The sequence below is a fragment of the Cariama cristata genome, unplaced genomic scaffold (genome assembly GCF_000690535.1).
Source record: "Cariama cristata isolate BGI_N322 unplaced genomic scaffold, ASM69053v1 scaffold41220, whole genome shotgun sequence".
Lineage (NCBI taxonomy): Eukaryota > Metazoa > Chordata > Aves > Cariamiformes > Cariamidae > Cariama > Cariama cristata.
Window position 1 is genome coordinate 7,514 of NW_009593712.1, and position 11,050 is coordinate 18,563.

Sequence of the window (11,050 nt, forward strand, 5' to 3'; positions counted from 1 at the left end):
AGTTATTACCTAAGAGTCTGACAGCAGGAAGAGCTAAGAATGGAGCTCAAAAGGGTGCAAGGGGCACAAACAGAAACCTGCTGAAAACAGACATTTTGTCAACAGCCTGATTCTGACCCCACCTGCATACTTAGTTCGAGATGCTCAGGTTGTTCTTTTAACTGTGGTAGGTTTCCTTGATTACTGCTACTTATTTTTTAACATCTGAAAAATCACGCTGTTCAGCTAAACATCTAAGTACAATCTCTAGCCAAACAAACTTACAACTGTGATTTGACATGCAAAAGAAGGTATAAATGCATTAAAAAGAAAGACACTCCCACCTCAGTAAGTTCATGCATTGTTAATACATTTCTATTGGTTGGCTATTTCGTTGTTATATTTGAAGCAGGACTTCTCACATATCTCAAAGGTAAGACAGCCAAAATTAATCCTGAATGAGATAATACATATGAAGATAGAATGGAATGGAATAGAATAGAATAGAGTGAACAGAACAGAATAGTTTAATTGGAGGGGACCTACAACCATCATCAAATCAACTGCCTGACCCCTTCATGGCTGACCAAAAGTTAATGCACGTTATTAAGTGTATTGTCAAAATGCCTCTCAAACAGTGACAGGCACAGGGCATTGAGCACCTCTCGACGAAGCCTGTTCCAGTGTTCAACCATCCTCTTGGGAAAGAAATGCTTCTTAATGTCAAGTCTGAACCTCCTCTGATGCAACTTTGAACAATTCCCACGCATCCTATAACTGGATACCAGGGAGAGCTCAGCACCTCCCTCTCCGCTTCCCCTCCTAAAGAAGCTGCAGAGCGCAGAGGTCCGTGAGTCAGTGGTCATGACACAAGAGCTATCTTCCAGGGATTATGGAGGTATTTATGACTGTCAAAAAATTAAGTGTAGACTGATACAACATAAATGGTAGATGAAGTTTTCTCAGTACCTGGATGAAAGCAACGAAGATACGATTTATCTGCAACAACTGGGAAAGGAAAATCCTGGGTAATGGGCAAAAAAAATGTAAACAGAATACTAAAGCTTTTGGAACAAGTTGGTGTCTAATGTGTGAAGCCAGGTGACTTCATAGTCCTATGACCTCATAAACCTATGGAACCAGCTAGGTTCTAGTTAGGTGGGAGTGTTGATCTACTGGCGGGTAGGAAGGCTCTCCAGAGGGACCTGGACAGGCTGGATTGATGGGCTGAGACCAATGGCATGAGGTTCAACAAGAACAAGTGCCGAGTCCCACTCTTCAGCCACAAAAAACCCATGCAGCGTTACAGGCTGGGGAACAGTGGCTGGAAAGTGTCAAGCAGAAAAAGACCTGGGGGTCCTGGTTGACAGCCAGCTGAACATGAGCCAGCAGTATGCCCAGGTAGCCAAGAAGACCAACAGCATCCTGGCTTGTATCAGAAATAGCGTGGCCAGCAGGACCAGGGAAGTGATCGTCCCCCTGTACTCGGCACTGGTGAGGCTGCACCTCGAGTGCTGTGTTCAGTTTTGGGCCCCTCACTACAAGAAAGACCTTGAGGTGCTGGAGCGAGTCCAGAGAAGGGCAACGAAGGTGGTGAAGGGCCTGGAGCACAAGTCTGATGGGGAGCGGCTGAGGGAGCTGGGGGTGTTTAGCCTGGAGAAAAGGAGGCTGAGGGGAGACCTGATCACTGTCTACAACGACCTGAAAGGAGGGTGGGGGTTGGCCTCTTCTCCCAGGCAGCCAATGACAGGACAAGAGGGAGTAGTCTGAAACTTCACCAGGAGAAGTTCAGGTTAGACATTAGGAGGCATTTCTTCACAGAAGGGGTCGTTAGGCATTGGAATGGGCTGCCCAGGGAGGTGGTGCAGTCCCCATCCCTGGAGGTGTTTAAGAAAAGACTGAACGTGGTACTCAGTGCCATGGTCTAGCTGACATGGTGGTGTTAGGGCAAAGGTCGGACTCGATGATCCCAGAGGTCTCTTCCAACCAAATCGATTCTGTGTTCTGTCTTGCTGTCATCTGCATTGCTGTCAGCAGGGCTGTAGCTGCAAGGCACTGCACCAAAGCAGGCACTCTCAGAAATGAGACTGCTGGCAGCTCCGCATGCTCTGGACGTGCAGTAGCTCTGCGTGAAACCCACTCAGGTAAAGCCGGGCTGGTTCACTGAAGTTGTACTCCATCATAACACAGGTACATGAGATGAGCTGATCAGAGTATCCATGGTCAAGATCCAAACCAGCAACTTTTTCTGGACATGAATAAACCAATACTGAGAAAAATCTGAACTGCCTGCGACCAAACTACAAAATCCATCCAAGGATAATAAATGCTAATGAACACTACTGGAGGCCCCAGTTTACATTTGGTACAGTCCTTAACTTGAAGAAATCATAATCTAAATGAAAGAGACAAACAACAGGTGGGTGGATAGGGACTATTATTAACCCTGTTTCATAAATGGAAAAGAAAAGCACTAAGAGACTCAAAACCTGGTTATAATTTACACCGTATTCTACCTTTGTAATAGACAACAAGTAAATTAGAATCAAGCTATGAAGGGACATAAAAAGTCTCACAAGAAACCAGGGAAATAAACTCAAGTTCCTCTTAGATCTAGTTCATTATCTTAATCGTAAGCCCCTCCTTCATACATGGAGGAGAAACAACACACATGATGCCAGTAAAGAAAATAAAAGAGCACTCTCATAAGCATAATTTTTTTCCTTTATAAGCTGAACCTTATCCCACGTGAATCTTATATTACCAGAAGACAAGTCTCCCAGCTTGCCCAAAAACTCTGTCCCACTGACAACTTATCCAGCACAGTCAAATTTGAGCTCACAAGTACAGGAGAAAGAACTTTTCTTCTTATTCCTGCAATATCCACCCCCCCAAAAACCAGTGAAAACGTAGCTTCGAGTGCCATCTAGAGGAGCGCACTCATCTGTAGAAAATAGTTTTGTTGGTTAAAGATGTAACTTCTCAAAAAGATTTTCAAACTGACCCACCATTCACATATGCTCAGTGCACTGGGAAAAAAATCTGTCTAATGTCGTTCTTGCATGCAGGTATTAATACAGCGCATGGTCGGATATAGTTGTTGGTACAGGATAATAAGGCTGTGTAATGGAGCTAGTGAAAACCCACTGGGGAGGTTCTATTTTGCCAGAAATTTTAATTAGTGAATGGAAATCTCAAAATATTAAGCAGCCTCTAGAAAAGAAATAGAGGAGGAGAGCATTGATTTGTAATGGTGGATAAAACAATCCAAGGAATCTTGGAAGTGTCAGGAAGAGATAGCTAAGGAGCAGCCTTGAAACCAAAAAGTGGAAAATTGCTTAGGATCATGTCCAAAATACCTCATGGGGAAGGGGCCTTATTTGTATGGGGATTTGTGTGTATTCACAAAGCTCAGAGACAAAGTGCCAGGACAGGGGGTTTGCCCAGCCCTCCTGTGGAGCCACGCTCAGGGCTTTCGCCATGGACTCTCCCGCCTCTGTTGTACATCAGTCCCAAAGCAAAAAGTTCTCTTTGCAACTCCACTTCCAGTGTCAGGCAAAGGCGCTCAGCCCTGGTGAGGTTCCCAGACCCCCAGCCCAGTGTCACTCTCACCACTCCATGGCTGGAGCACATGCCCTGCTTTCCTTTCCTATCACTTCTGAGAGTTACCTAGGGTAGAGCCATCACGCAGTGGTGGATATGGACATATGGCACCAGATGGCTCAGGTTTATGGTCCCTGTGTGATTGCAAAAGAAACAGCAGCCCAGAGACACAACGCTGGTCAGGGCCAGCACCAGGAGAGCCCTAAAAGAGCAAGGAGGCTCTCCAAGCACTGCCCACAGTGCAGCTGGGATGCCTTTGCCACACCAGCGCTCACGCAGCAGCTTTGCCCCGCTCCTCCCATCCTATTTGCTGCATGGGGCCAGCACACAGACATCCAAACATCCCCAGACACTCAGGGGTCCAGCGTATCTGAGCTGGAAGCTGGCCCCAGGATTTAAATCCCAGGCATTTAACTCTGGTGACTAGCCTCAACACTTTAATGGTTAAATATTTCCCTGTACTTCTAATTCCTAAATGCTTTTAAAAAATCTGCCCTCGCTATTGTATATGATTACTTATTTGGCTCAAATCTTACAGGAGTTTATTAAAAATATGCTTAAAACACATGTAAGCAAACACTGTTAATAGAACATTAAGGTTGAAACACATAGCTTCCTAAGATAAAATAGCACAGCAATAATGATCTACGTCTCTGATGTATTAAGATCTGGTTCTATCTTCCACGTTTGCTTTACCATCAGACAGCTTGTCATATAATACTGTATGCATTTCATTAACTCTGGAATGAAGTAATCACACAAAAAAGGAAATGTCACACACTGACTAATGGTTTTGCAGGTAGAGTCAACTATGAGAAGTTCTTGCATCATCAAACAATGTGGACACCACAAGGAAGCGATTTCTCTGACAAAGACATAAAGAAGAAAGCTCCTTGTTTTGCACAAGGAACAAGATTCAAAAATATTTTTTTGTTTCTATTTTAAATATATATTTCAATTCACTTCAGAGTCTGCCTCTCCAGTTACAGTCTTTCTGTCCCTGCACATCGTCCAGATTCACTGCGTATTTGGAATTCCAATCTCGCTCAAAAAGATTTTTTAATTGTTCCTGGATAGGCAGTTGCCTTCTTTGCAGGTTGGTCAAATTCTGTTTGATAATTAGTCCCACGCCAGCTGTATTAATGAAGTAATCTTCTGACCAATTGGAAGTCCCTATGCAATGGAAAAGTAGCTAATTAGAAAACATTCATTTCCCACTGTTCTGTTTGATCTCCATACTTGTCCACATTGCCTAGCTTTGCTGATTTGCTGTACAACTGCAAATCTCATTAGGACCAATGGAGCAGCAAAAATCAGGTCACCTCCTTCTTATTCCAGACCTCAGGTTTTGGAAAGTCAGTATTAACTGCAACCCTGAAGCTTCATAACCTTCTGATTCCTTACAGCGTGTGACAGAGGTGCATGAATCTACTCATTATAAATATGGGAATAGAGTGCAACATTTGGGCATTAAGAGGAGTAAAAGTCAGTGTTTGGTATGGGGTTTTGTGTTTAAAGAAAAAAAATACTTAATGAACTTAATTCTCTGTACTTGTTAAAGGAAAACAAGAGGAGAAACTGGACCCTTGATCAATAAATCCTCAGGAGCTGTTCTGAACTCAGCATGCAATGCCCACTTTTAAAGCAGCAAAGCTGAGAATCCAGCTGTAGACATTGTCTAGGGCTCTCTCCAAAGCTACCACAATTCAGAAAATCAAACACTGTGAAAAAATACGCATTTTATCATTTAGCACTTCTGGTGTTTGCCTTAGCCAGAAAAATCTACTGTCAATTCCAGAAGGTGCTTAGGCATGGAAACCAATTGTCTGCATATCTGTCTTCGAAAGACAAGTCGGTAAGAAACAAGTTCTAGTAAAAGCAATTGGAGTTGCAAGTCCTCAGCCTGTTGGAATATCAGGCTATTTGCTGGTTTGCATTGCTTGGAGGATGAGCTGACTCTAATGACAGAGCCCTTTCACATTCCTTTTTTTGAGGGATCCTAATAAAAGAGTGAAAAATAAACACCATCCTGACTTCCAGGAACTGAGCAGCAATTGACATTGCTGTTTTCTCATTTCCTTTCCTAGAGTTCTGTTCAACAAACAGTGCGTGGAATTAATTCCTCCCAGCAATTTCTTTTTATTAAAGCACGACAACGTTATATACTACAGCGTCAGCTATCACTGCATCATTCTGAGCGCACAGTCTGTGAAATTCCTACTGTGCTTGTCACAGGCTGTGCACTCAGACTTGTCATGCTCTGTTCTGAATGGTTCACAATCATATGAAATAATCTCTTACTGAACCTGACCTACATTATTGTCTCCCCTTCACATCTCTACTTCTTTACCCAGGGCAGACATTCTAATAAAGCCATATACTTTGATATGTTTATCTGCTTTACATGGCGAAATGAGGTCTTCTTTGATATTGCAGCTCATCCTATCTCAGTCTCAGTCCTATAGATCTGAAGATACTGTAAGTATTTGGAATAATGGAATACATACCAATATAGGCTACTTTATCAGTGACCATATATTTGTTGTGATTCATTCTCCCATAAGGAATATTTGTGTGATTCAGAACTGGAACAATGAAGAGTTTCTGGAGGGAGAGAAATTAAAAACATAAATAGAAATACCAGAGTGAGGAACAGACTGCATAATTGGACAAAGAATAGAATAATACAGAAAGAACAGAAGAGAATATTCCACACACTGTTATTAAATGTACCATAAAAGAGATTTTACTTTTATCCAAGAAAACTAACAAATAATACTTCCACTATACATAAAACTGGATAAGCAATTGAGATCAGATAAGGATAATGTCTGCTTCACAATGTTCCATTAGTGCACAGCTATTATCATTACAGGGCAGACAATTAAATGCAGTTTTAGGCAGCTGTTTAATAGAAATAGATCTGCATTTACCACTGATTGCTGCTCTTATTTTGTGCTAGAATGGGCTGATCACAGACATGAGGGGTACTGCAGGCAACGATAATGCCTAACTTTTTGTATTAACTCTTACTAAAATCTAAATTTTTGTTCCTTTTTTTTTTTTTTTTTTTGCTAAAACCCATTCCTCCTTACTTCTGTGACTTCTCTCTATCGTGGTAACTGCATCAAGGTCCATTTGTATAGGCAGTCAGCAGAGCTTTCAATTGTAAAAAACTGATAGTAATTAGACCAGTTTAAGGTATTCCATACAGGAAAAGGTCTATGAGAAGAGCACTAAGTTGCCATATAAACTATTACTGTAATGGTGCTCAGCAAAAGAAACTGGATAATGTCAAAAGTGCTGCAGCTAAACACGTCCTTTGAGATCACTAGTAGCTTGCAATAGATGCTTCCTCAAAGATTGTCTCTTGGGCCTTATTTTCTCAAGGACCTGAAACAGTCACTGCAACAATGGACAACTGGCTTCTTTAAAATCTGGTACTTGCACATGCAACTGGCAGCTTAGACTCAAAAATCAGTGTGGGGCTCATATCCTCAAGCTGTCTTTCCAAAATCAAGTTTCTTATCATACCACGTCAACACTGATGTGAGCATGTGGGTTGTTGAGAGCACGCAGGGACCTCAGATAGTAGAGCATGGCTGGGTCAGAGTGAGTCCAGCAGCTGACCAGAAGCCGGATTCGTACTTGGTAGTTGAAAGCTGCACGTCTTAGAGCATTGTCAATGGCTGGCCAGTATCTAGAGAAAAGTAGGCAGGTGGAAAAAGAGATATTTTTGAAACAGTTCGGCAGAAAGCTGTGACAATAAACTGAGAATACAAGTGGCGCTGTGCACAGATGGGATTTCTGATGTCTAGTAAGAGTAGCACTTGTGCCTTCACTGGAGGTATAAATAAGATTTCTGCCTTTTACCCAGCCAGTCCTTTTCACAGTGTGTTTTGAGACCTCCAGTCTCTGCCAAATTCAGTTGAAATTGATCAAAAATTTTAAAGCTTAGTAAAGTGCATGCATGGTGCCATCATGCTCATTTTCTTAGGAAACTAAAAGTATCAATAGTAACTGCAGTGTAAAGACAGATCATGCAGCATGAAGTAAAAAGGACAGTGCAGAGCCCAGAAGAAAGCCTAAGAGCCATTTTGCAGAATATGGCCATTTCAGGACCCTGGAGACTGTTTCTAGTGTCTGCAGTGGTCCTGTGCTATCAGCCAGCATGGACAGGCTCTATTGCTCCCCATCCCTCCTTGCCCTCTTTAGTATGCCATGTGCCCTCGAGGTTACAAACACAGCTATGCTCTTGTGAACACGGGGATGTCCATTTTCCTGACACTTGTGTTGGCAGTAGCTTAGAGCAAAATTTTTAACATCCTTCGCCCGAAATGCCCATGTAGCATTTTCATTCCGTAGAGCCTAACAAGTGCTGCACAGAGGAAGACAAGCATCTTTAGTACAGACTGCAGGACTGATACAGAGAGAGGTCCGGCACTTGCTTACAGTCCCATGAGCAATGATGAATTAATTTGCCTAAATTATTCCTTTTGGTCTTATGTACAAATGCCGGAATTCTCTAATCCTCCCTTGCATGTCATCCTATCATGATCAACAGGCCCGTCATGTGCTTTCAGGCTCAGGCTGACTTGTAGATCCTGAAAAACTTGGAAAAACATGCTATTTAGAAATGCTGGTTTTGAACAGTTTCCATTTTTAAAATATATCAGTTTCTAGTTGATTAACAGTCGGGCATTAAGACAGCAGCTTTGTTCCCTCTGCCTCAGCTGCTGGAGGAACCTAACCTGAACTAATCAGCCTCAATTCATTGCACTACAGCTGGTTGCTGTGGAGATAGCCTGAGGCCCTACGATGCTTTCCCTAGGCCTTTCAAACTCTTGTTTGCATCTGATCAGGCCCTAGATGTCACAAATTGTGGATTAAGGCTTCAGATGAAGAATGAGGAGTATTAACACACTCATTCCTGAGGGGGAAGAGAGACTTTCGGTGAACCTATTCTTAGCTAAAAGCAGCAGATGAGAAACCCAGAGATTCAACCGTACAACACAGAAACCAAAAATCCTCTCAGATGTTTGATTTATAAAAAATATCCTCCAAGGAGAAGCTGGTCTGAGATTTTGTCTCAAGGACAGTGGAATTATCTGTGTCTATTTATTATCCTACACTCTTCCTGCTAACACACACATGCCCAGCTGAACAACAGAGACTTTACACAGTCACACCACAGGACATGATGCATGGTATATCATTCTGGCTAAATGGCAACCTAGAGCTCACCTTATTCTTTACAATCCATATTGTACATAATTATTTCGCTTGAACTTCTTTCTCAGTCAGATTATTTGGACAACTGGAAAACTCAGAAATATTGTAAGTAGATAATACTCAGAGCACTTGGTTGCATGTAAACTTCCTAATTCAAGCGTATCTAAGAGGATTTGAAGTCTTAGTGGTTGCCCCATGACTGACTAACTTTCTGCGTTACTCAGATTTGACTTGATGTGCAGAGTCTGCATAATTCTGCTGTGACCTTAGGCAGCCCACTGGGACCATGGTCGTGGTCCACCACACACAGTTTGGTCACTCCAGATCACCACTACCACCTTCTCTTTGAGAGCTGCTGCTGCATGCATCCAGCGTGATTCAGGAACTTGGATGTCCTTAGATGGAATTATAAAAACCGGAAAATAAAAGCCCAGAAGTTTCTTTTAGAGACTGTTTCAGCTATCATTGCAAAGGTTGGCAAGGATAGTTAAGAATCACTCTCTAAACTGTGGGTCAAGTACATGAAATAGGCAGCAGAGCCAGAAGTCAAGAGTCTTCAGAAGTAAAGAACAGAAAGAGAGAAACAGGAGCAGAAGAGGGGAGCAAAGCAATATTTTCTCTGAAAAGTCTGATGTCAGATATATTTCTGCTGTTCCCGTTCCTCTCTCTATTCATAAAGTTGCTCTGTTGTATTTTGAAGGGTGCTGTACCTGACTGTCCCTAGTCTGGCACTTCACAGTTTTCTTGCTGTGTGAAGACCAGAGGAGGCTGCTTTAAAATGCTAGTGAAGCGCATGGGCAGTATTGGATACCATCCTTCCTGTCGCATCAGTATTTGCACAGTCCATGAGGTGGTCATGAATGCAGAGCAAAGCCTCAGTTGTCTGCACTCTGAATATTTTAATTGCAGAAGTGGGGGAATAGTATATTTTTCCTTTAAATAGTGCAGTCAACTGATTTGCTTAGAATTAAAATTGTACCTTTCTGGACGAATGAAACGACTGGTAGGGAAATATTCCATAACAGAAACATAGACAAATTTCTGTGCCTCACTGATAATACTAATTATAGCAAAGAGGTCATGAGTGCGACCTTCTGGACAAAATGCTGGAGGAGAAGCCTGTAAAGAAGAAAACACAGACGTCAGTGATTTCATCTTTTTTTTCGGTCAGACTGCGATTCATTTATATTCAGATCTGTTCAGTTTTCATTACTATAGCACAAAGCACTTGAGGTGGGCCACTATCATTCCTCATGCCTTCCATCTCCTGATGGGTCAGATACTTATTGATATATTGAGCCCACAGGTGATTAAAGGAGACCTGCACCCCATTCTTGCCATACTACCTGACAGCCTGAGCTGGGTTGACCCTGGAGGGGCTGGAGCACCTCTCCCATGAAGATAGGCTGAGAGAGTTGGGGTTGTTCAACCTGGAGAAGAGAAGGCTCCAGGGAGACCTTAGAGCAGCCTTCCAGTACCTAAAGGAGGCCTGCAAGAAAGCTGGGGAGGAACTTTTTACAAGGGCATGTAGTGATAGGACAAGGGGCAATGGCTTTAAACTGGAAGAGGGAAGATTTAGATTGGATATTAGGAAGAAATTCTTAACCGTGAGGGTGGTAAGGTATTGAAACAGGTTGCCCAGAGAAGCTGTGGATGCCCCATCCCTGGAAGTATTCAAGGTCAGGTTGGATGGGGCTTTGATTAACCTGGTCTAGTGGAAGGTGTCCCTGCCCATGGCAGGGGGGTTGGAATTAGATAATCTTTAAGGTCCCTTCCAACCAAACTGTTCTATGATGATTCTGTGATTAACCCTTGAGTAGTTCCAGAGAATGAATTATTATCCAACTGGAACACAAGTAACTGAGGACTGCTGAAGAAACTTTTCTGGCCAATGCTTAAACACAGTTTACAGCCTATCTTGTTATTTTAAAACATACTTACAGAAAAATAGGCTTTTGTCAAAATTCCATTGAATTCTGCTTCCAGAGGCCGATGCTTGTTAATGTAGGTAGAATAATTAAGAGGCCAAGGGAATGGGATGGTAGCATTAGCATGTCCAAGATCCCAGTAAGTACTAAATGTTTTCCAGAGGTCTTTGGCCAAGCAGCTGCAGTTGTATATCACAGCACCAAACTCTTTTACCTGCAAAGAGAGCAAATTATGTTGCAGCCCCAGAAAGAGACACCTCCAGGGTTTTCTTTGCTGTTTCTCTGTCCTGGTTTGGCTAAAACAGAAC

At 42.6% G+C, this 11,050-nt stretch overlaps 1 protein-coding gene across 1 annotated transcript; it reads right to left on the bottom strand.

The window, feature by feature from the left end:
* Window positions 1-4,289: 4,289 nt before the first annotated feature.
* On the bottom strand, window positions 4,290-10,999 carry LOC104156091 (phospholipase D4-like; the record flags this gene model as incomplete). The annotated part of the gene is made up of 5 exons (XM_009695269.1): window positions 4,290-4,755; window positions 6,090-6,186; window positions 7,117-7,282; window positions 9,794-9,933; window positions 10,756-10,999. Coding segments are annotated over 5 exons (856 nt in total), but the record flags the coding sequence as incomplete, so codon positions are not given.
* Window positions 11,000-11,050: the final 51 nt, after the last annotated feature.